Source organism: Lynx rufus, unplaced genomic scaffold (genome assembly GCF_022079265.1).
Source record: "Lynx rufus isolate CCGP_SWC_20201006 ecotype Redwood Valley unplaced genomic scaffold, mLynRuf1.p SCAF_1, whole genome shotgun sequence".
NCBI classification, from domain to species: domain Eukaryota; kingdom Metazoa; phylum Chordata; class Mammalia; order Carnivora; family Felidae; genus Lynx; species Lynx rufus.
The window spans coordinates 124,267,598-124,293,476 of NW_025814823.1; the positions used below are offsets into that span (position 1 = coordinate 124,267,598).

Genomic DNA, 25,879 nt, shown 5'->3' on the forward strand with positions numbered 1-25,879 from the left:
CTTTACATGTAAGGTTAGGTTGTTTACTTGAGACTTTTCTTGCTTCTTGATATAGGCCTATATTGCTATAAATTTTCCTCTTAGAACCCATTTTGCTGAATCCCAAAGATTTAGACTATTCTGTTTTCGTTTTCATTTGTTTCCATCTAAATTTTATTTCTTCTTTGATTTCTTGTTTGATGCATTCATTGTTTAGTAGCATGTTATCTAACCTCTATGCATTTGTGGTCTTTCCAGATTTTTTCCTGTGGTTGATTTCTAGTTTTATAGTGTTGCGGTCAGAAAAGATACATGCTATGACTTTGATCTTTTTTTAAAAAAATTTTTTTTTTCAACGTTTATTTATTTTTGGGACAGAGAGACACAGAGCATGAACGGGGGAGGGGCAGAGAGAGAGGGAGACACAGAATCGGAAACAGGCTCCAGGCTCCGAGCCATCAGCCCAGAGCCTGACGCGGGGCTCGAACTCACGGACCGCGAGATCGTGACCTGGCTGAAGTCGGACGCTTAACCGACTGCGCCACCCAGGCGCCCCGACTTTGATCTTTTTGAATTTGTTGTGACTTGCCTTGTGACCTAATATGGGATCTAGTCTGGAGAATGTTCCATGTGAATTTGAAAAGAATGTGTATACTGATGTTTTAGGATGGGCGTTCTGAATATATCTGTCAGATTCAGCTGGTCCAATGTGTCATTCAAAGCTGATGTTCCCTTGTTGATTTTCTGTGTAGATGATCTCTTTATTGATGTACATGGGACTTTAAAGTCCCTTACTATTACTGTATTACTATTGATTATTTTCTTTATGTTTGTTGTTAACTGTTTTATGTATTTGGTTGCTACCATATTGAGTGCATAAATACTTACGACTGTTATATATTCTTATTAGATTGTCCCCTTTGTAATTATATAGTGTCCGTCTTTGTCCTTTGTTACAGTCTTTGTTTTAAAGTCTATTTTGTCTGGGGGTGCCTGGGTGGCTCAGTCGACTGAGCTTCTGACTCCAGCTCAGGTCATGATCTCATGGTCTGTGAGTTCGAGCCCCACATCAGGCTCTATGCTGACAGCTTGGAGCCTGGAGCCTGCTTCAGATTCAGTGTCTCCCTCTCTCTCTGACCCTCCCCTGTTCATGCTCTGTTTCTCTCTGTCTCAAAAATAAGTAAACATTAAAAAAAATAAAGTCTATTTTGTCTGATATAAGTATTGCTACCCCACCTTTCTTTTGACACCCATCTGCATGATAAATGTTTCTCTATTCCCTCACTTGCAGTCTGTAGATATCTTCAGGTCTGAAATTAGTCTCTAGTAGGCAGCATATAGATGGATCTTGTTTTTATTAATGCATTCTGTCACTCTGTGTCTTTTGATTGGAGCATTTAGTCTATTTACATTCAAAGTAATTATTGATCTGTATGTTATTTATTGCTATTTTGTTACTTGTTTTGTGGTTGTTTCTATGGTTTTTCTCTGATCGTTTTGTCTCTTGCTCTTTTTCGTGGTTTGCTGGTTTTCTTGGTGATATACTTGTATACCTTCCTGTTTATTCTGGGCGAATATATTACTGTTTTTTAAATTTGTAGTTATCATAGATTTGTACATAACATCTAATGCATATAGCAGTCTGTATTAAGTTGATGGTTGCTTAAGTTTGAACCCATTTTTTACTCCTTTCCCCCATGTTTTAGGTATATGGTATCATATTTTACATCCTTTTATTTTGTGAATCCTTTGTGAAAAAAACCTTTCAGTGGTTTTTACAGATGTACTTCTTTTTCACACTCTCATTTATGGTCTTTCCTTTCTACTCACAGAGTCCCCTTAATATTTCTTGCAGGGCTGGTTTAGTAGTCATGAACGCCTTGGTTTTTGTGTCTGAAACTGAAACTCTTTATCTCTCCTTATATTCTGAATGATAGTCTTGCTGCCTAGAGTATTGTTGGCTGCAAATTTTTCCCTTTCAGCACTTTGAATATATAATGCCATGCCCTTCTGGTCTGCAAAGTTTCTGATGAAAAATCTGCTGATATCCTGATAGGGTTTCCCTTGTATGTAACTGTCTTCTTTTCTCTTGCTGCTTTTAAGATTTTTTTCCTCATCACTAATTTTTACCATTTTAATTAGAATGTGTCTTTGTGTAGACCTCCTTGGGTTGATTTTTTGGGGGTCTCTGACTCCTGTATCTGGATATATATTTCCTTCCCCAGGTTAGGAATATTTTCAGCTATTATTTCTTCAAGTAAGCTTTTGCCCCCTTTTTTCTCTCTTCTTTCTCTGGGATCGCCATAATGTCTGTGTTATCAGATATAATGGAGTCACTGAGTTCCCTAAGACTGTTCTCAATATGTATGATTTTTTTTCCTCTCGTTTGCTCAGCTTGGTTACTTTCCATTACTTTGTCTTCCAGGTCATTAATTTGTTCCTCTGTTTCATTTAGCCTGCTCTTTATTCCATCAAGTGTATTTTTAATTTATTTATTGTGTCCTTCATCTCTGATTCTTTTTTATCTCTTTGTCAAGTGTCTCACTGATGTCCTCTACTCTTTTCCCCAGTCCAGTGAATATCTTTATGATCCTTACTTTAAATTTAAATTCTCTGTCAGGCTTATTACTCATGTCTGTTTTGCTTAGGTCTCTTGCTGTGATTTGGTCCTATTCCTGTGCTTGGGATATATTTCTCTGTCTCCTGATTTTTTTTGTAATTCTCTATATATGTTTCTCTGTGTTAGGTAAGTCAACTATGTCTTCTGCTCTTGAAGGTAGTGGACTTAAAAAGAAGAAGTCCTTAAGTATCCTGTAGTGCAGTGTCCCCTGCTTCCCAGGGCCTGTCACTTCAGATAGTTTCTCTTGTGTGTGTTGTATGTGCTTTGCTGTGTTCTTGTATCTTTTCCCTTTAGTTTAGTTGTTTGTAGTGGCTCTTTTTGCCTATTGTGGGAAGTACTTGGTCCCTGGCAGGTGTGGCCTGCATTTATACAAGGTAAATGCTGGTTTACTTGCTAATTGAGACCTGGAACTTCTGCTGTTAGTACTGGCTAGCCTAAGTAAATGGACAAATGGTGCATGGGTGGGTCTTGCACTTTTAACAAAGTGCACCTCAGACTTCTGCAGAGTCTGCTGCTACCAAGACCAAGGCTCTAAAAAGGCACAGGTCAAGAGTTGCAATGTTGGTGAGATTTGCACTGATCATCTGGGAGAGAGGCTCTTCGGTGCTGAGACTGAGGCAAGCGTGACTGGAAATGCCAGATCCAGTGAAGGATGGGGCCGGGGGGTGTTGGCAGTAGCACGTTAGGTAGCAAGTGTGGGCAAAGCTGGTTCCCACATGTGCCTATGTGTTTATGCTGGGGGGTGGGGATGGGAAATGGTGTCTTCCAGCTCCTTTGTTCTTGGAGGAGTCTTTCTGAGATCGCTATCTCTTCAGAACATGCTCTGTAGTGAGTAAATCATTCTCCCTCCTCTTTGCCACCCAGTGTTTTTCAAACTTTTGGTTCTACACTGTATCTGCTCAGGCTGCTAGTCAAATTGCATCTTCAAGGGTGGGGACTCAGCTTCCTAATGCCAGCAGAGCTCTTCCAGAGCTGAACACCTTATTTTAAGAATTCTAGGCTTTAAGTCCCACTATTTGCAAAAACTCATGAAATTAGGCTCCTCTTGTTTTCAAAGCCAAATGATATGGGGGTTCATCTTCCAATTTTGGGTCCCTGACTTGATTGTCTTTTTCTTGCCTTTAACCATGCTTCCAGCTTGCTCCTGTCTGATGGCCACAGTCCCTGTAGGTCTCAAATCGCATGTCCATCTTCTTCAATGTGGTCTCTTCTCTACCTTTGGTTGTGGGGTTTGTTCTATAAATCTTTGGGTCTTTTTCTAGGTGTTTTATCTAGTTTTATCCATGGAAAGAGGTGAGCTTAGGGTACTCCTATGCTGCCATCTTCCCAGCAGCACGAGATAGAAAATCTTTGATGTCACTGCTGACTAATGGGTGCTTCAGGGATTGGGTTCACGTGCAGGATTCAGAGGAAGGCAGCTTCTCAAGAAAGAGCTGGAAGCATTGACACAATGTGTAGGCACTTAGCTCTCCCTCATTCTTGTTTATCATTCCTAGGGGCTACTTTACCATGTGGGCAATGCTCATTTCATAGAAAAAATATATGAATATATACACAAATTCAAAAATCCTAAACCTAAACAGAACAGTGAATGTCCTGCATTCTGGAACCCTTTACCACTGCCTTTTTGTTAGAAGGTAATACCTTTGACAGAGATACAGAATTAGTTAGGTAATACTAATACAGTAAATACAGTATTAGTTAGGTGTACAGAGAAAATATAATATCCTTATAGTCTATGATCAATCTGATCAGTTCTAAAAAGTTCCTTCTCCCCTGGAAAGCCAGGAAGGGTTGAGTAATGGGTGGGGCTGGGTAGCACTCTTATTTGTTAACATTGGCTGTTCCTTCTGGTTTACAGTCCTTTAGCTAATCCACTCTCTGGGGTAAATGCTCATGTTTCAGAGTTCCTACCTTTCTCCTGCTCCTCTATAAGGTAGTATCTAGGTATATGAGCAGGGTTTATATGAATGCAGAGCCATGGACAAGGGCTTGTGCATCCATGTAAGCAAACCTTTGTGTTGCCTTCTGGTCTTCTCTGGACTTTCTGCTTTGGTCTCATGCATTGTCTGCTATTTGCTGCAAGATAGCTGGCTTTGCCTGCACTTTGGGACATCATACTCACACCTATTCCTGAAGTTCATGTTCTATTTGCTTTCCTGTGGTCCTGAAGTCCCCTGTACACAGAACTTCCACTGAATCCCAGGCCTGGACCAGTGTCACACATCTATACCCACCCTCCACCTGAGGCACCAGGGATTTTTGGATTCCTGCCTGCTGTACTTGCCTGTATGGAGCTTATCTAAAGAGCTACCCTCAGCCCACACTCTGCCAGTGTAGTGTTCTGCATTATGCTGGAGTTGATGCTGAGTGGAACATGAGGCTTCTTTTAGACTAAAGCCTTGTGACCTGCACCAGGCTGTGTCTGATGAAGTATGTCACCAGCCCCATTGACCTGTTTTACAGACCCATCTGTGTGTTTGTACTGTTCCACCAAGAACACTGACATCTGAGCTCTTTGCTCTACCTTACTTCCATTATCTCCCCACATATTCCCCTTCAATATTTTACTTGCCAGAAGTGATGAGCTTTTTCCCATTTCTTGTCTGGTAGAGACTTCCTTTCTAGATGCACTATAGCTTTACTTTGATACACAAAGGTAACCTAAGTTGTCTTCCTTTCTCAAAAATGCCTGCTTCTTAAGACTATGGTTTTGCCAAAGTCTCAAAAGGAAGTTAGTTTGAATCTCAGAACTGAACATTGCCCTTAGTTGAAAATTGCCTTTAGTTCTTAATTATGGGTGTGTATATGTGCATGCATGAGTGTGTATGATTAACCCCTTGCTTGGTCTTTTGGTGAAACCTCTGGACCACTTCTCAAAACAATATTTGTAAGTGTATAAATAATATACATGTGATTACAAAGAAACTCAAATATACTGAAATGATGTTATCAAAGTATTAAGGAAACAAATTTGTGACAGTAATATGTGTGTTTCTTAAATTTTTTTAATGTTTATTTTTCAGAGAGAGACAGAGCATGAGTGGGGGAGAGGCAGAGAGAGGGAAACACAGAATCTGAAGCAGGCTTAGGGATCTGAGCTGTCAGCACAGAGTCTGAAGTGGGGCTTGAACTCAGAAACTATGAGATCATAACCTGACCTGAAGTTGGACATTTAACTGACTGAGCCACCCAGGTGCCCCTGTCCTTCTTTATCAATACATTAAATGGGAAGGCCTAATAATTACTTTAGTGTAGTAATAGTAACAATAGTATTTGATATTTCAAGATATTTGCAACAACTGAAATATAAATGAAAATACCCTGACTTTTAATGGTGACAAATTCACAAGTAGGTTGTTGACCACATTCATGGGGGAAGAAAATTATTAATTTCAACAAAAGGTTAGTGAAAAATCAAGATAAAAACTTTTTCCCATTTAAGTTCATGTACCCATGGATTCTGTCTCTGGACCTTTTCAGGGTCTAGATCTGTATTCTAGATGGTATCTTCTTTCTCTATGGAAGGATAGGTGTTATTGGGTGAAAAACTACAGGGAGCAGAATTTATAAACTATGGAAATACATGTAAAATATTTCAGAAATTTTCTCTATTAATGTAATCTTCTGATGAAAAACTATTGATACATAAAGTTGAAGTGTGGCATAGTTGAACATTTTGTGTTTTTCTCTTCTCCACATATCTTCCATTTCCCAGTTACCCAGACTGGTTCCATCATTTGATGCTTTACTTAGCATTTCACTAACACTTTGTATTTGCCTGGTGTCTTAATACAATTTTTGCTTCTCAAATGTTGCTTTTGAGTAAGAATGTAAAAAGTGCTTTTTGAAAAGTATAAATCTAGTTCTTTAAGATAAAGGAGTAATTGAAGAGATGAAGTTAAATTCTTTGCTTTGCCTTGATTAGGAGAATCTATATTATGTATCAACTAACCAAAACAGTCCAGTTTTTGATCCACCTAGTTTCATGAAATGATTGTGTGTGTATGTATGTATGCATATATGTGTTTATTTATTTAGTTTTGCCAGCTAAACCTGAGAACATTTCCTGTGTCTTCTACTATGAAGAGAATTTTACTTGCACCTGGAGTCCAGAGAAAGAAGCCAGTTATACATGGTACAAAGTAAAGAGAACTTAGTAAGTACCGGAGCTTGTGTGCTATCAGTGGGAGTAAGGGTAGGAGGCAGAGACTCCTGGTTCTCTCATGATTCAAATCACTTCTGAAGTGAAATGTTCTCCTCATTATAGCTTCTGGGTGACTCCCATAGCCTCTGATGGCTGGGATGACACCTTGGCTGCTTGCAGCCATACTGACAGGAGCTGCAACTATGGAGGGAGGGGAGCTATAGCCATATGATGGCCTCTTCTCAGAGGCACTGGATTGGCTCAGAGCAGTCACCAGTTATAAGCAGAGTGGAAAAATCTGCTTATTTACTATATTCAGCTATGTTCTTCCTCTTTCCAGAATGTGTCCTAAAACTGTTCCTTTTTCATGGATGCAATGTTAATAAGTAGGGTCGTAAACCCAGAACTAAGAGGGAGATTTACACTAATTTGCTATGTGACCTCTGTTAAACAGTATTCCACCAGGACAGTGCTTCCCCAGTTTCTTACTACCTCAAGCATCCCTTTTTATCCTAATCCTATTAGAATAAAAATTATAAAATTTTTATTATTATTCTAGCCAAAAGCTAGATGTTTTAGCAAGTTTATGCAGGGGTTCTTTTTTGAAATTTTGAAAATAGTTCATGAAACCCTTTGTGGACTTCATGTTCCCCTAAGAATAAGGATGACCACATTGGGAAATATGGAAAGATTATCTTTTCCATTCCAAAAAGAGTCTATACTTCCAAGTTTTTGTTTTGTTTTGTTTTGTTTTTAAATACAAGATCTCATTTATACTCTTTTTTCCCCACTCCTTGGAAATTGGTAACTAGTGTTGTAGGGGAAATCCACTTTATGCTTTACAGTAGAAGAAATTGAAAAAAGCAAGCACTATTCCTTGCAGTACTCATATATCAATGAGTATATCAGAGAGATGATTTAACACAGAGGTCAGCAAACTTTTTCTATAAAGGGACAGATAGTAGATATTTTAGGCTTAGAGGGAGGTGGATCTCTGTCAAACTATTTAACACTATTTCTGTAGCAGGAAAGTTGCCATAGACAATATGTAAACCAATGGACCTCACTGTTGTCCAATTAAACCTTATTCATGGATCCTGAAATTTGAATTTCATATACTTTTCACATGCCACAAAGTATTTTTCTTTTTATATATTTTCCCCAACCATTTAACAATGTCAAACCTGTTCTTAGCCTTTGGGCCAATCAAGAATAGGTGGCGGGCTGTATTGGGCCTGTAGGCCTAGTTTGCTGAGCCCTGCTTCCGAAAATAAGAATGATAAAGACCCAATAATCCATGGTACAAATGACTTATATTCTCCTAGACTGTAGTTCTAGGTCCAGTGTTGAATAGAAAGTATCAATATAATGAAAATCTGGAAACCTCAATAAGCGTACTCCTATTTTTTTGTTATAAGGAGTCACTCCTCCCACCCCCTTCTGTCACTCCCTATGGATTGTCGTTATGTTCATGAGCTGGTCATGTAGAAAGAGTAAATGCCTGGGTGTCCTTAGGCCTGTGTACAGTCTCTGTCCATGGTCTCAGGTCTTCTGGGCTCTCCAGGACTCCCATACTAGCTTGTACCTTTGTAAGTTTATCACCAAAAATCTTTTTTCCGGGTAGAATGGGAAGGTTTCTTGTGGGTGATCAACTCTGAGAGCAGACGATGGTGGGTCAGTGGTATGAAGAAAAAAACCTTACTGATGCTCAGGAATGATAGGACTAGATTTTTCCCTGGGGAAGAATAAGGAGTTGGGATGCCTTTATGGAGGTAGTGACTTTTGAACTGAGATGTGAAGGAGCTCTAAAGATGCAGGAAAGGGAAGAAAAGGATATGTCTCCAAGGATACAGCATGAATAAATGCAAAATATTCAACTACAGTGATAGTACTAATAACAATGATAGTAACATCTCATCTTTAGAATAAGTGGCTGAACTTTTAAAAGCACTTAATGCATATTAGCTCATTTCATCCTCATAACAGTGCTATACTATAGGTATATTACTATTCTCATTTTAGATGGGAAAACTCAGGCAAGGAGAGGCTAGGAAACTTGCCCAAGGCACAGAATTCAAACCTGATCTTTTTCCAGTGTTTGTGATGTAACCATGACTCAACATTATTCTGGAGGCCATTTTTTTTTGCACTGTACAACTATAGAAAAACTTTAAAGTCCTTTCTATTTTCAAAATTCCACGATTCTATACATCTAAGCTCCTTTGCTCCCAGCCCCAGCCAACACTGGGACCGTGTAAGGTGGGGTTTTTTCTGTTTTCTGACGACTTCAACTCCTACATAATCCCTAGAGCTGTGGGACTATATCTATACCTACCCATCTGATACCTATCAGTCTTTGTACTTGTCTTCATTAAGTTATAGTTTGATAGGATTTAAGTTATCTCTCTGGGATAGATAGATATCTTTCTATCAGGAAAATAATTTTCATGGGTTTTCTGAAAATAGTGTATGCCAATGGTAGAAAATTCAATTTGAAAAATGTAAAGAATGTAAAAAAAAAAAATCGCTTAAAATTTCATCACCAAAGGTAACAGCTTTACATTTTGCTGAGCACCTTTCCAGACATCTGTAAGAACAGTTATATAAATATATAAGTTTGTATAAATTTGATTATTCTGTATATAATATGCATATTTTTTACCACCAATAGAGTATGGCCATCTTTCCATATCAATAACTATAGATATATTAAAAACTATTTAAAATTCTACTTATGTATCCACCATACTTTATTTAATAAATCCTCTTTGATTTTAATTTTCTTTTTAGAATAACTTCCCAAGACTAGAATTTGGGGTTTTCAAGGGCCTATTCAGTATTTCTTACCAATAGGAAATACAAGTATAGTTTTTGATGGATGTAAAGAGTTTCAAGCAAGTCTCCATGTCTCATAACATCTCAGACAAGAAGCGGGTAACTTGGAACTCTCCTTGGAAGTGATGAGGAAGGTATTTGGAGAGGAGCACTCTGTTCTGAATGATATAGTCTTCAAGAGAAACCCAAAGTAAAACTAACAAATACATGCTTAATATATTAAGTATGGCTTTGTTTCCAAACTGCTGTACTAAACTCATGTTGAATTGCTTTTTCCTTCAAAGCTCTTATGGATATAAAAGTGATATTTGTCCAAGTGATAATTCTACAAGAGGAAATCATAGTTTTTGCTCCTTTCTTCCTCCAACAATAACAAACCCAGATAATTACACCATTCAAGTGGAAGCTCAAAATGCAGATGGTATAATTAAATCTGATATAACACATTGGAGCTTAGATGCTATAAGTAAGTATTATTTTTTATTCTTATATACTCTTTTATTAAAAGATACCCCCTTTTTTTTCTTGAAAGAGATACAGACACAAAAGTAGACTCAAAGCTTAAGGATATAGTACATATGTGTCATGAATATACCAAGGGTTATGAGTATGCATAAGAGTTCCTTATTCTCCACATCTTTACCCGTGCTTACTGTTTGTTGTCTTTTTGTTACTAGCCATTGTGATTGGTATGAGGTAATATCTCATTGTGGTTTTCTCTGATTATTAGTGATGTTGAGCATCTCTACATGTACCTCTTAGCTATCTATTTGTCTTTGGAAAATGTCTATTCAGGTCCTCTGTCCATTTTAAAATTCAGACTGTGATTTTCTTGGTGTTGAATTGTATGAGTTCTTTATATATTTTGGATTTTAACCCCTTATTGAATATATCATTTGCAGATACCTTCTCCCATTCAGTAAATTTCCTTTTCATTTTGCTGATGATTTCCTTCACTGTGCAAAAGCTTTTTATTTTGATGAGGTCCCAATAGTGTATTTTTGCTTTTGTTTTACTTGCCTGAGGAGACCTATCCAAAAAAATGTTTCTAAGGCTGATGTCAAAGAGATTGCTGACTATATTTTCTTTAGGAGTTTTATGGTTTCAGGCCTCACATTTAAGTTTTTAATCCATTTTGAGCTTATTTTTGTACATGGTTTGAGAAAGTGGTTCATTTTCATTCTTTTACATAAAACTGTCAAGTTTTCTCAACACCATTTATTGAAGAGACTCTTTTATCCCCATTGTATATTCTTGCCTCCTTTGTCTTATATTAATTGATGATATAAGTTTATGCTTATTTCTGGACTCTCAGTCCTGTTCCACTGATCTTTGTGTCTATTTTTATGTCAGCACAGCTTGAAATCTTGGATTGTGATACCTTCAGCTTTATTTTTATTTCTAAAGATTACTTTCATTATTTGGGGTCTTTTGTGGTTCCATACACATTTTAGTATTATTATCTTTTTAATTCTGGAATCTGTAAATTGCTTTGGGTGATGTAGACATTTACAAATTTTTAGTTCTTGGGGTGCCTGGGTGGCTGGGTTGAGCATCCGACTTCAGCTCAGGTCATAATCTCATGGTCTGTGAGTTCAAGCCCCGTGTCAGGCTCTGTGCTGACAGCTCAGAGCCTAGAGCCTGGAGCCTGTTTCAGATTCTTTGTCTCCCTCTGCCTCTGCCCCTCTCCCACTCATGCTCTGTCTCTCTCTCTCCCTGTCAAAAATAAATAAACATAAAAAAATTTTTTTTTAATTTTTAATTCTTCCAATCCATGAGCATGGTATATATTTTTTCATTTGTTTGTGTTGTCTCAATTTCTTTTATTAATGTCTTATAGTTTTCAGAGTACAGGTCTTTCATGTCCTTGTTTAAATTTATTCCTAGGCATTTTATTCTTATTGATGCAAGTGTATTTCCTCCTTCATTACTCGTGTATAGAAATGAAAAGATTTCTGTATATTAATTTTATATCCTACAACCTTATTGAAGTCATTGTTTAGAAGAATTTTTAATGCAAGTGGGTATACGCTGATTGCACAGTGTGATTTAAAAAGATGAAAGTTTTATTTAGCATAATAGAAAATTTGCTTAAAAATATACAAATACTTACATAGAAAAAAGCCTGGAAATACACCAGAAAGTTATAATGGCTATCTCTGAGGTTGATGGCATTATGGATGATTTAAACTTTTTCTTTGTATTTTTCTATATTAAAAAGATTTTTTTAGAATGAGCATATACTACTTTTAAAACCAGAAAAAAAAATTGCATATCTTCAGAGAGAGAGACTTAGGATGAGAATGTTTGTAGTATTCAAGGAAAATGAAAGATGCTTTCTACTGGACACTTCTGGGTTGAGGGGAGTGTAGAGTAGATAAGGTAAACAGCCCATTTTCTGGTTGTTTTACCTCCTTTCTCCTTGGCGTAAGATCTGACCCATTTAGTAAAATGTATATTTGCGGAAAAATCGTAGGAATCTATCCTCTCCTCAGAGGCCATCCCTTTTTTTGGTGGGGGTGAGACGGTGGGAGAAGTGGGGATGGCAGCATTCCTTTTGCACTGCCTTCCTAATGCCATCTGCATATAGCAGATTACAAAATAAGCCCTACCATTTCATTTCTACTTTTCTTAATTTTTTAATTTATTTTTATTTTTTATTATTTATTTTTGAGAGAGAGAAAGAGTGCGAGTTAGGGAAGAGCAGGGGGGGGGGGGGTGGTGGGCGGGACACAGAATCTGAAGCAGTCTCCAGGCTCTGAGCTGTCAGCACAGTCTGATGCAGGTTCTCAAACCTGCGAACCACAAGATAATGACCTGAGCCAAAGTCGGACGCTTAACCGACTGAATCACCCAGGTACCCCTCTACTTTGCCTTTTTCCAGTTTTAGGTGGATGCTATTAACATCTTCTGATCTTTTTGCAAATATGAGAAATTTAGGATTTTTATTTTCAGCGAAAATTGAACCACCTGAGATTTTCAGTGTGAAACCAGTTTTGGGCGTCAAACGAATGGTTCAAATAAAATGGATACGGCCTGTGTTGGCTCCTGTTTCGTCTACTTTAAAATACACACTTCGATTCAAAACAGTAAATAGTGCCTACTGGGTAAGTATCCTATTACAATGTTTCTATTAGAGGACCCAAAGAAAAGAATTATTGATAACTTTTTTTTTTAACTGGGAATCATTTTTTTTTCAATTTTCTACCTTAAAAATAGAAGACAGATAATAATGAGTACTTTTCTTCCTAGTTTCTCATTAGGGCCTTTTGGATTGGATAAGTATTTCACTACAGGCATCTTGCGTTCAAAGCACAGGGACATATTAAAGAGTGAGAAGTTTACTTTTGCATTCCACTCTGGTTTGTGTATAGCTATGTCAATGGCTGAGATTCTGTGGCTTGTCCATTTCCTTTTTTATTTTTCCAACTCTTTATGAAATTGTGATATATAACTTGTATTTAGAAAAATGAACAAATCATAGCTGTTGTATTTAATAAATTAAGTTAGCACTCATGTTAAAACCAGTGAGGTCAAAAAAAGCATGCCAAGGTCGCCTGCTTATCCTTTCCGATGACAACCCCCACGCTGCCTTAGAGCTGTTATCTTGATTTTCACAGTAAATGCTTCTTTGGTTTTTATTATGGGTTTACCGTTTAAACCTGCATCTCTGGGGCGCCTGGGTGGCGCAGTCGGTTAATCGTCCGACTTCAGCCAGGTCACGATCTCTCGGTCCGTGAGTTCAAGCCCCGCGTCAGGCTCTGGGCTGATGGCTCAGAGCCTGGAGCATGTTTCCGATTCTGTGTCTCCCTCTCTCTCTGCCCCTCCCCCGTTCATGCTCTGTCTCTCTCTGTCCCAAAAATAAATAAACGTTGAAAAAAAAAAAATAAACCTGCATCTCTGAACAACACAGTTTGACACATTATGTAATAGAAATCCTTACATTTTGTATTTTTTAAAAAATATTTGACTTCCTTCAGTATTGTACTCTTAAGATTCATCTATGTTATGTAATGCTGGAATTTATACATTTTAATTGTTTTATAGTATTCCATTGTGTACTAATTAATTTGCATTTACCTGACTTTTAATTGCATTAATTTATTGCATTAATTGCATTAATTAATTTGCATTTACCTGACTTTTAATGAAGTTGTATACCTTTTTATGTGTTTTTTGGCTATTTGGAGTTCTTTGTGAAATGTTGATTTAAGCCTTTTGCACATTTTTTCTAATGGCTGGTCTGAGTTTTAAATTGACTTGTAGGAGTTTCTTATACATTTTATTTATGAGTTTTTTAAATCTGCTATGTGTGTTACAGACATTTATCACTATGTGGTTTGCCATTTCACTGTCTTAATGGTGACTTTGGAGGAGCATAACTTCTTAATTTTTAACATTTTTAACAATTTTCAACAATCCTTTCTTACTTCAAAGTTCAGAGGATATTCTTCTATTTCCATCAATGCAACCTGAAATTATATCAACCTTTTTTTGGTAACTACTATATATATATTTTTAATGTTTATTTATTTTTGAGAGAGAGAGAGATATCAACCTTTTTTTGGTAACTACTATATATATATTTTTAATGTTTATTTATTTTTGAGAGAGAGAGAAAGAGAGAGAGGGTGAGGGAGGGACAGAGAGAGAGGGAGACACAGAATCCAAAGCAGGCTCTAAGCCCTGACCTGACAGCACAGAGCCTGATGTGGGACCTGAATGCATGAACCGTGAGATCATGACCTGAGCCAAAGTCGGAAGCTTAACCGACTGAGCCACCCAGGTGCCCCTGTAAACACTACATATTGTTGACTCTTAATCAGATCCTAGCCAATTAAATCAGTTAAACATTTAATATTTTTTCCCCACACACAAGATTTTCTAGTAAAACACATGTCCACTGTCTTAAAGTTTATTGGTTTTTAAGATAAGTGGAGGCATTATCAGCATTTCAGCCCATTTAGAATCTTTATTTTACCACCAAAACTTACAGTTAACTTTTAACTTTCTGACTTTTCAATATCCTCAGATTTTATAACTCTTAACTTGTATACCTTTATCAAATCATTAATAAAAATAGTAACTATGTCAGAGCCCTGTGGTAAACCATTAGAGACTATTCAGAGATATCAACCTTTTTTTCTCTGAGTGTGGTCATTTACTTATGTTTCTGTGAATATGCATAATTACTGTCATAATCATTCAGCCTACTCTTACTGTCTTGACCATGACACTATTACTAGACTTTGCTGAAATTCATAGATACTTTATTGCATTCTCTCCTAGTCTAGAGCTCTTTCAGAAAAGAAAATTGGTAAAGTTTCACTTATTACATGTTTAAGATAAGAGAAATAATGATGTCCACTCTTCCTCTCAGCTTCTTTTCTAAGCCAGCTCTGGAACCATTCTCCTAGTACCTGCCTACATGTACCACAAGGCTAATTAATTTGTAGTTTCTGGAACCCAGAACAGAATACCTAAGCAAGGAAGTTCCTGGTACAACATAAGTCCATCTTCCTTCACATCACCAGTTATGGTCTAAGTAAACCTGAGGAATTGCTAGGAATTGGTACTGTCTAGCGATCCTTGATTTACCCTGTTTGTCTGAGCCCAGAGTCCTCTGGCCACTGAGATAGGATTCAATAAGAAAAATAAACCAGGATCTCTGTTCCCCTGGAAAATGAGCAAGCCATGTAGAACACTAAGTGAGGGAAGCACGTGTAAATTACCCCAGATTTCAGCATCCTGTACCCACCTCTTTGAGAAACTCACCTGCATCTGCCCTCATCTTTGCTTTATTCCTTCCAGTCCTTGAGCTAAGAGGTCATTTCTCCTGCTCTGCTGAAGGAAGTGAGAAGGAAAGTGGAATGTGCAGTCAGTATCTCCCTCCTTTGAGCATTCAAACACAATAATTTTTAAACTCAATTATACCAACCCAATTTTTCTATGGAAAAAGGTCCAAATCCTTAATCCTCCAACACTTGAACCCTATCAACCCCTCCAACCTCATTTTTCATCCTGCCCTTGTTCTCTACTAACTAGTTCTGGATTGCTACTTTCCCTTGTGTCATGTTGTTTCACTATTCTGTATCTTTGCTTTTGTACCTCTACTCCCTCGCCAAACTTCGTTAAACCTGTTCATGTCTCAGAACTCAGTTCTGACATATTTCCTTCTGAGCACCTGAACTAGGTGCTCCTTCTCCATCACCACACTTAACACTCAACACAGTCATTTAAAGTCCTATATCCCTGCATTAGACTGTAAAAAAATCCCAATATGTCCATATAGCAGGACTTACGTTTGTATAATGCTGTGTGTGTTGCAAAGTGCTTTCTTACACTCCAGACGATTTAATCTTTGCATATATCTATAAATGAGGCATCACTATTATTTTTTTTACAGATTAGGAAATCATGATGTACAGAGCTTAAATCACCTGTCTAAGATCCCAGGGTTTGTAAGTTGCAAACCTGATCCCAAGTTTTCTGACTCCAAGTTGCCATTCATTTGACCATATTTTAGCAACCTCCAGACCATCTTCCTGTTGCCTAGTCTAAGGAGTTTCTGCCTTTAAAAATAGAGCTATGTGAGAACTCTGCCAAAGAATCTCAAGAAGGTTTTAAAAGTTTGATTTAGGCTTTGCACCAACACTTCTGACTCATCTCTTAAAACATAAACACTTTGGGCGAACTAGGATTTGGCACAAAGTATAGGTTGTTAGAAATAACCTGATGAAGTTAATTAGTGTTTTGTTAGGAGTCCTTTGTGTTGAGCTGGGGAAATCTTAGTTGAGTCTATATATGGAGGATCAGTTGGTCCTGGACTGTATGAGGGCCACAGGTACTTGCCTGGACAAAAAGCCAAACTGAAAGAAGCCTTTCAGGCAGATACGTAGTTTGAAAGGCTGAGCAGCTTTTTTCCCACCTATGGGAAAGGGCTGTAAAGAACATGCTTGGCTAGTTACATTAGGCAAAGCTTACTGAACATGAATGTGAAGAGCCCCAGCTTGTAGACCAAGCATGTGCTTGAGGGTACTCGCAAAGCAGGAAGAAAATTTTGAAAGATTGTTATAAAAGAATATTTCATATTTAAAAGAGCTTAAAGGACAACAAAACTTTATTAGACTTCTTTGTGGATTAATATAGTTTTATTTTGATTTGTGTATGGAAGATACCATGAGGTTGTCTGTCTTATAAAGGTCTTAATATCGCCCCAAATGAGCCCCATAACTAAGCTAAGTTGGGGAAGGCTACTTTCTCTGAGATGTGGGATTGTCCCAGTGACCCTATTCTGCCATTACAACATCTCCAGGGGCTGTTAGAGGTGGGCGCTCAGGGAACTTTGGATTCAACAGTGAAACTTCCCTTGCCTCTGGTTCCTACATCCTTTTCCCAACACCATCTTCCTAGATTCAGAGTTTAGAAGTTTCCATCTGCGGCTGAGATGCTCAGGTTTTTGCTACATACATACATTCTCATTTTGTTCAATTTCCTTTCGGCCCAAGACCTATAGTTATGTAGTTATTTTCACAGCTGTTATATATACTTTCTTCTCTCACAGGGTTTTATGGGACTAGTGTGCATATTCACAAAATAGACATGCCTGTTAGTGCAGTTTATTAATCAACTCAATGTAAGTTCATATAAACCAACAGCTAAAAGTTCATCTTGCAGCAACAGTGACCATGCTCAAAAATAAATAGCTGAATTTTTAGTGTCTCTTGGAGAGTTGGGTCCAAAAGGGACTTGAGAGATTATATAAAGCAGTGTGCTCGTTTTACTAATGAGGAAACTGAAGTCTAGAAAGGAGAAGTGATTTATTTACCTCTCCCCCTCCACTTCCCCACAGAATGTCAACATGAATTTATGCATCCAGGCTGCTGAGATCCTTAGCAGCCCTACTGGTTACCTAAAGACCAATAGTTTGCAATGGAAGATTTGGGTAAAGGGGAAGTATGTAGGAGTTAGGAATGCTGTATTCTGATCCCAGTTATGCCTATAACAAACACTGAAGTAGTCCACAGTCACTTAACTTTTGGGCTCTTGTCCATGACATGAGATTGAACTTAATGCCACTGAGGTCTCTGTTAGTTACTGTTCTATGAGGCCTTATATCTAGGTATTGGAGTCACCTGCAGTATTTACACTGAGGCCCAGGTTGCCCTCAGTCCCATGACTCCACCTTGTATTTTCCAGAACAAGACTCTGCACACTCACATCAGCCAGGATGGGGTGGGGGGTGGGTGTGTGGACATGAATCTCTGCCTTACAAGCTTAGAGACAGGAAATGGGGAGGGTGATGGTTCATGGGGTGACTCACATCTGTTTAGGTGCAAGTGATCCCCAGGCATGTGTGAGGTTTATCTATGAAAATGATATTTTTTGAAACCTGAGATATAGTGCTTCAAGTTCCAAAAATGTAAGAGAGAGTTGGGGCGTGAAGAAGAAAAATGGAAAGATAACAGGGGATCTCCCATCCAGCTCAGAGTCATCTTTGTCTTTTAGATGGAAGTCAACTTCACCAAAGAAGATATTGATAGAGATGAAACCTACAACCTCACAGGACTGCAGGCCTTTACAGAGTATGTTATAGCTCTGCGATGTGCCACTAAGGAGTCCATGTTCTGGAGTGGTTGGAGCCAAGAAAAAATGGGAACAACTGAGGAAGAAGGCAAGCTGGTCCCTTTTCTGCCTGCTCTGGTATAAGGTGGCCTGGGCCTAGCCTTAGTGGGTTTTGTCCAGTGTTGTACTTGGAAATCATGGAATCTCACAGTCCTAGAGCATGGAGAATCTGTATGTTCCCTCTCTATAAGGCACTTACCTGAGCCCACAGGATAAACCAGCCCTCCTCAGATGGTCTGAGTTAGCATCTTTTTGCCCCAAAGGCAAAAGATCACATCTTTACTACTCTTATTAAGTTCTTATACTATACATGAAACAGCATAATACTATTTAAAGGTATCTTATGATACATTAAAGATATATATTGTAAACCCTGCAGCCACCACTAAAAAATTAAAAAAGGTTTAATTACTGAGGGAAAAAAAGGTCAGATTCTTAATGACAGTGAGAGAGAAAGAGAAAGGGACTATACAGTGAATGAGTGCTTACCATGAGTCAGGATGGTCATTCAGAACAGTACTTTAAATCTATAGGCTTGGCTTAGATTCCAGCCTGGCTGTGGAGTGATTTGGGGCTAGACAACTAATGTCTAAGCCTCAGTTTTCTCAATATTTTTTTTGTATACACATGTTCATAGCAGCTTTATTTAAAATAATAAAAAAAATAACGGAAAGGTCCATCAACTAGTCAAAGAATAAACAAACTATGGTATAACCATACAAGGCAATACAATTAAACAATAAAAAAGGAACAAACTAATGATACATGCAACAACATGAATATCTCAGAAGCATTATGTTAAGTAAAAGAAACTGGACACAAAAGACTAAATATGATTTTCAGTTTATTGGAAATTCTAGAAAAGGCAAAAATAGTGACAAATAGCAGATGAATGGTTGTCAATGGGTAGGAATAGAGGCAGGGGACTGACTGCAAAGGGGAACAGTTTCCTCAATATTTATTCCCCTTTTCCATAATGGAATATCATTTATAAATTTGAGTTAAAAGCAGTACCTACATTTTAGTGTTACTTTAAAAATGAAATAATCTATTTAGCTCATAGTAAACATTCAATAAATGCCAAGTTATCTGCTATTTTTATTAACTCTTCCAAGAGCCCTATAAGATATGTGGAATCACCCCCATTTGGAAGTGAAGGAGCCAAGTTTCAGAAATATTAGTAAATCACTTAAGGTTACTCAGCATGTGTTACCATTCTTTATAAATCAAGAATCTTGCCCAGTGCCTGTTCTGTAGTAGATAGTCAATAAATGTCTGATGAATGTATCAGTTTCCTTTGGCCACTGTGACAAATTATCACAAATTTAGTGACTTACAACACAGTTTTTTTTTTTTAATTTTCTTTTTTCTTTTTATTTTTTTTATTATATGAAATTTATGGTCAAATTAGTTTCCATACAACACCCAGTGCTCATCCCAAAGATGCCCTCTTCAATGCCCATCCCTCCCTCCACCCCCCATCAACCCTCAGTTTGTTCTCAGTTTTTTTTTTTTTTTAATTTTTTTTTCAACGTTTATTTATTTTTGGGACAGAGAGAGACAGAGCATGAACGGGGGAGGGGCAGAGAGAGAGGGAGACACAGAATCGGAAACAGGCTCCAGGCTCCGAGCCATCAGCCCAGAGCCTGACGCGGGGCTCGAACTCACGGACCGTGAGATCGTGACCTGACTGAAGTCGGACGCTTAACCGACTGCGCCACCCAGGCGCCCCTGTTCTCAGTTTTTAAGAGTCTCTTATGCTTTGGCTTCTCTCTCTCACTCTAACCTCTTTTTTCTTTTTTTTCCTTCCCCTCCCCATGGGTTTCTGTTAAGTTTCTCAGGATCCACATAAGAGTGAAATCATATGGTATCTGTCTTTCTCTGTATGGCTTATTTCACTTAGCATAACACTCTCCAGTTGCATCCACATTGCTACAAAGGGCCATATTTCATTCTTTCTCATTGCCCTGTAGTACTCCATTGTGTATATAAACCACAATTTCTTTATCCATTCATCAGTTGATGGACATTTAGGCTTTTCCCACAATTTGGCTATTGTTGAGAGTGCTGCTATAAACACTGGGGTACAAGTGCCCCTATGCATCAGTACTCCTGTATCCCTTGGATAAATTCCTAGCAGTGCTACTGCTGGGTCATAGGGTAGGTCTATTTTTAATTTTTTGAGGAACCTCCACACTGTTTTCCAGAGTGGCTGCACCAATTTGCATTCCCACCAACAGTGCAAGAGGGTTCCCATTTCTCCACATCCTCTCCAGCATCTATAGTCTCCTGATTTGTTCATTTTGGCCACTCTGATTGGCGTGAGGTGATATCTGAGTGTGGTTTTGATTTGTTATTTCCCTGATAAGGAGTGACGTTGAGCATCTTTTCATGTGCCTGTTGGCCATCTGGATGTCTTCTTGAGAGAAGTGTCTATTCATGTTTTCTGCCCATTTCTTCACTGGATTATTTGTTTTTCGGGTGTGGAGTTTGGTGAGCTCTTTATAGATTTTGGATACTAGCCCTTTGTCCGATATGTCATTTGCAAATATCTTTTCCCATTCCGTTGGTTGCCTTTTAGTTTTGTTGATTGTTTCCTTTGCTGTGCAGAAGCTCTTTATCTTCATGAGGTCCCAGTAGTTCATTTTTGCTTTTAATTCCCTTGCTTTTGGGGATGTGTCAAGTAACAGATTGCTAGGGCTGAGGTCAGAGAGGTTTTTTCCTGCTTTCTCCTCTAGGGTTTTGATGGTTTCCTGTCTCACATTCAAGTCCTTTATCCATTTTGAATTTATTTCTGTGAGTGGTGTAAGAAAGTGGTCTACTTTCATTCTTCTGCATGTTGCTGCCCAGTTCTCCCAGCACCATTTGTTAAAGAGACTGTCTTTTTTTCCATTGCATATTCTTTCCTGCTTTGTCAAAGATAAGTTGGCCATACTTTTGTGGGTCCAATTCTGGGGTCTCTACTGTATTCCCTTGGTCTATGTGTCTGTTTTTGTGCCAATACCAAGCTGTCTTGATGATTACAGCTTTGTAATAGAGGCTAAAGTCTGGGATTGTGATGCCTCCTGCTTTGGTCTTCTTCTTCAAAATTACTTTAGCTATTTGGGGCCTTTTGTGGTTCCATATGAGTTTTAGGATTGCTTGTTCTAGCTTTGGGAAGAATGCTGGTGCAATTTTGATTGGGATTGCATTGAATGTGTAGATAGCTTTGGGTAGTATTGACATTTTAACAATATTTATTCTTCCAACCCATGAGCACGGAATGTTTTCCCATTTCTTTATATCTTCTTCAATTTCCTTCATAAGCTTTCTACAGTTTTCAGCATACAGATCTTGTACATCTTTGGTAAGATTTATTCCTAGGTATTTTATGTTTCTTGGTGCAATTGTGAATGGGATCAGTTTCTTTATTTGTCTTTCTATTGCTTCATTATTAGTGTATAAGAATGCAACTGATTTCTGTACATTGATTTTGTATCCTGCAACTTTGCTGAATTCATGTATCAGTTCTAGCAGACTTTTGGTGTAGTCTGTCGGATTTTCCATGTATAATGTCATCTGCAAAAAGTGAAAGCTTGACTCCATCTTTGCCAATTTTGATGCCTTTGATTTCTTTTTGTTGTCTGATTGCTGATGCTAGCACTTCCAACACTATGTTAAACAACAGCGGTGAGAGTGGACATCCCTTTTGTGTTCCTGATCTCAGAGCGAAAGCTCTCAGTTTTTCCCCATTGAGGATGATATTAGCTGTGGGCTTTTCATAAATGGATTTTATGATGTTTAAGTATGTTCCTTCTACCCCGACTTTCTCGAGGGCTTTTATTAAGAAAGGATGCTGAATTTTGTCAAATGCTTTTTCTGCATCGATTGACAGGAGCATATGGTTTTTATCTTTTCTTTTATTAATGTGATGTGTCACAATGATTGATTTGCAAATGTTGAACCAGTCCTGCAGTGCAGGAATGAATCCCACTTGATCATGGTGAATAATTCTTTTTATATGCTGTTGAATTCGATTTGCTAGTATTTACTGAGAATTTTTGCATCCATATTAATCAGGGATATTGGCCTGTAGTTCTCTTTTTTTACTGGGTGTCTGTCTGGTTTAACACAGTTTTTTCTATTATAGTTCTGGAAGTCAGAGGTCCAGGAGTCAAGGTGTGGACAGGGTTGTTTCCTTTTGGAGACTCTGAGGGTATTATGTTTTCTTACCATTTCCAACTTCTCATGGTTACCTGTATTCCTTGGCTGATGACCCCTTCCCCCATATATTGAAAATCAATCTAATGTCTGCTTCCATTATCACATTACTTTTTTCTCCCTTTTTGTATTAAGTTTCTGCCTCTTTCTTCTAATGACCTTCATGAAAACATTTAGGGCCAACTCGGATAATTCAGAATAATCTTCCCAACTCAAGATGCCAACTTAATCACATCTGAAAGGCCCTTTGGCCATATAAGGTAACATTTACAAACTGCAGGGTTTAGGACTTAAGTCTTTGGGGCCCATTTTTCAGTCTAACACAATGAATGATGAATGAATGGATGAATGAATGAATGACTAGATGAATATTTGGTGATAGTCACACATCTTTTTTTTTTTTTTTTAATTTTTTTTTTTCAACGTTTATTTATTTTTGCGACAGAGAGAGACAGAGCATGAACGGGGGAGGGGCAGAGAGAGAGGGAGACACAGAATCGGAAACAGGCTCCAGGCTCTGAGCCATCAGCCCAGAGCCCGACGCGGGGCTCGAACTCACGGACCGCGAGATCGTGACCTGGCTGAAGTCGGACGCTTAACCGACTGCGCCACCCAGGCGCCCCTCACACATCTTTTGAAATAAGGAGATTAAATGCAAAATTCTGATCCTTCTAAAACTTTCTGAGGCTTTACTCTCATTTGTTTGTAAGACACATGGGGTTCTAGCCCATACATTGCCCAAAACCACACACCCGGCCATGATTTCAGGCCCTTCTTATTCTCCTTTACAGCCAAGTACCACACTGGTATCAGGTAACATCTGCAGTCAATTTCTATGTTCCCTGGTTCATATGACAACAGCTTATTCCTGTGGATCTTGGTTGAGTTTCCTACGAGACCAAGTTGGTATTAATAGATGTTTAGCACATTCACAGATATGGTCAGATGTCTGGAAATAATCCCATGTTCTGAATTTTGTAGCCCCGCCTGGAGATGTTCATGCTTAGTCTGAACTACCCCTTGGTGGATGTGGTTACAATACAGGGGTTCATGCAGTACATAGTAAATTGTACTAGATGACTTCTGAAAGCTCTTGTCACCCTAAGATTCCATTCTTCTATGCTATTCAGGCATCTAGTCTTCTCTGCCAGGCTCTAGCAGTAAAGAAAAAGTCATAGAAAATCCCAAGTCATATGTCTTTAAGTACTTAGAATAGCGCCTTACAAATGGTAAGGGCTCAATAAATCCTACATAAATAAGAATGCAGACATGACTGAAACAAGTCAGGTTGTGGATCTAGTGTAACTTTTGGTTAAAATTACATACAATATTTGGCAACACATTTACACTCTACAACATCACCTCAGAGTGTCAAATGAATACAAATAGAACAGTTTACAAATATCAAACAGCATGTAAATTGCACAGCAAAAAATGGCCCATTGCTTATAATCACTGGGACTACTCAGTTGTTGTCTTAAATGGGCCCTCCCTTTTAAAAAATTCAAATGCAATGCATGAACTATCTTTGAGCAAAGCATCCTCTGCCTTTGCTACACCTTTTGGCAGGTGGTCTGGGGGATTAAGTTCTACTTCAGGTGTAATCATGTTTTGCACTGCCCCTCTCCTCTTTGTAGCTGGTAGTCTTCTCTCCAGTGACCTCCTGGTACCATTATGGCTCGTGTCTTAATTTAACTCATGACAGCCAAGCCAACTCTCTAATGTCCATTTTATCCACTTGTTTTGCTGCCAGAAACAAGATTTACCATTTCAGCTGATGTATTATTTCGGCTAGTTTGGCTATTATTAATTAGCAGAACACTAGATGCTGGTGTTCTCTGCCTTTGGCTAATTGAATCAAACCAACACTTATAAATCACAGTCATCACTATAGAACTTTTACTTTTGTTTTTCTTCATTTTTAAAGGATCCCAGAGAAAATTGATGAAATGCACAACCCAGCCCCCAGCAAATCCTAATTTCTACTACATGCCACAGATGTAGTTATATTTTGATCCTGGCTTTATTTCCTAAAAGTTTGTAACACTGCCCAGTTAGAAGCTTCGCTTCTCTGTATTTCAGAAATGGAGGGGCGCCTGGGTGGCGCAGTCGGTTAAGCGTCCGACTTCAGCCAGGTCACGATCTCGCGGTCCGTGAGTTCGAGCCCCGCGTCAGGCTCTGGGCTGATGGCTCGGAGCCTGGAGCCTGTTTCCGATTCTGTGTCTCCCTCTCTCTCTCTGCCCCTCCCCTGTTCATGCTCTGTCTCTCTCTGTCCCAAAAATAAAATAAAAACGTTGAAAAAAAAATTAAAAAAAAAAAAGAAATGGAGATAATAATACTGCTGTACCTAATTATAGGGCTTTAGAGATTAAATGAGATAATTCAGGTAAAATGCTTAGTATAGTGACACTTGCTAAAAGTTAACCCTTCTGTTTCTTTAAAAGTTTATTTATTTTGATTGGAGAGGGGGAAGAGCAGGGAGAGGGAGAGAGAGAATCCCAAATAGGGGATTCTACACTGTCAACACAAAGCCCAACTTGGGCTAGATCTTTTGAGATCATCATCTGAGCCAAAATCAAGAGTCAGGAGTTTAACTGACTGAATCACCCAGGTGCCCCAAAAGTTAAACATTCTTATTGTTGGTCTTCAGCAAGGCACCAGTAAGAATGCGAAGTGTCTAACTGGTGGTGGTTGTAGGTATTATCAGATTGTAATGGAAACAACATAGCATCAAATTGTTGCTAATGGGTCCAAAGAATTGATGTCTTTGAATATGTAGATGTTTTTATGGATTTGGAAAAATTTAATTTTGCTCTTTTGTGAATACAGAATTACTACTTTTTTAAAAATTTATTTATTTATTTTGAGAGAGAGGAACCACAAGCAGGGGAAGGGCAGAGAGAGAGGGAGACAGACAGAATCCCAAGCAGGCCCTGTGCTCTCAGCATGGGCCATATTGTGGAGCTCAAACTCACGAGCCTTGAGATCATGACCTGAGCTGAAACCAAGAGTTGGACACTTAATCAACTGAGCCACCTAGGTACCCCCAGAATTATCACTTTTCTAACTTTGATTATACTGCAAGTCCATTACTAGCTCATGGTGAATGGAAACTTGGCTGTTAATTGCAGAAGATATACATGCTACTTAGGTAGTGGTTTTACTAAAAGCTGCATCTGTTGGAAATCTATATTAGTAAGACTGTTCCTCTTTGAACTTTATCTGCAGGAAATAGTGGCCTCAGTGAAAGGAGAAAATGCCTAATTAAATTCATTTACTATCACTTCGTACTACAACTAAATCTAAACTAAATGGGATAAATCTAAGGAGAATTTCACTCATATTTCTAACCAAGTGTCTGGAATGATTGGTTATTTAATAATAAGTTTATGGGGCTGTTGGTTGGCTCATTTGGTTAACTGACTCTGAACTTGAACTCTGCCTTTGCTGACATCTCATTGGCTTGTAGACAG

The 25,879-nt window shown here is 38.3% G+C and overlaps 1 protein-coding gene across 1 annotated transcript in view; it reads left to right on the forward strand.

The window, feature by feature from the left end:
* The window catches only part of IL31RA (interleukin 31 receptor A), a 54,629-nt gene that overhangs the window by 8,686 nt on the left and 20,064 nt on the right, over positions 1-25,879 (forward strand). Inside the window, exons 2-5 of the mRNA XM_047065001.1 lie at positions 6,641-6,758; positions 9,866-10,047; positions 12,537-12,688; positions 18,090-18,255. Coding sequence (XP_046920957.1) covers positions 6,641-6,758; positions 9,866-10,047; positions 12,537-12,688; positions 18,090-18,255 — 618 coding nt within the window. The remainder of the gene's footprint in view (positions 1-6,640; positions 6,759-9,865; positions 10,048-12,536; positions 12,689-18,089; positions 18,256-25,879) is intronic.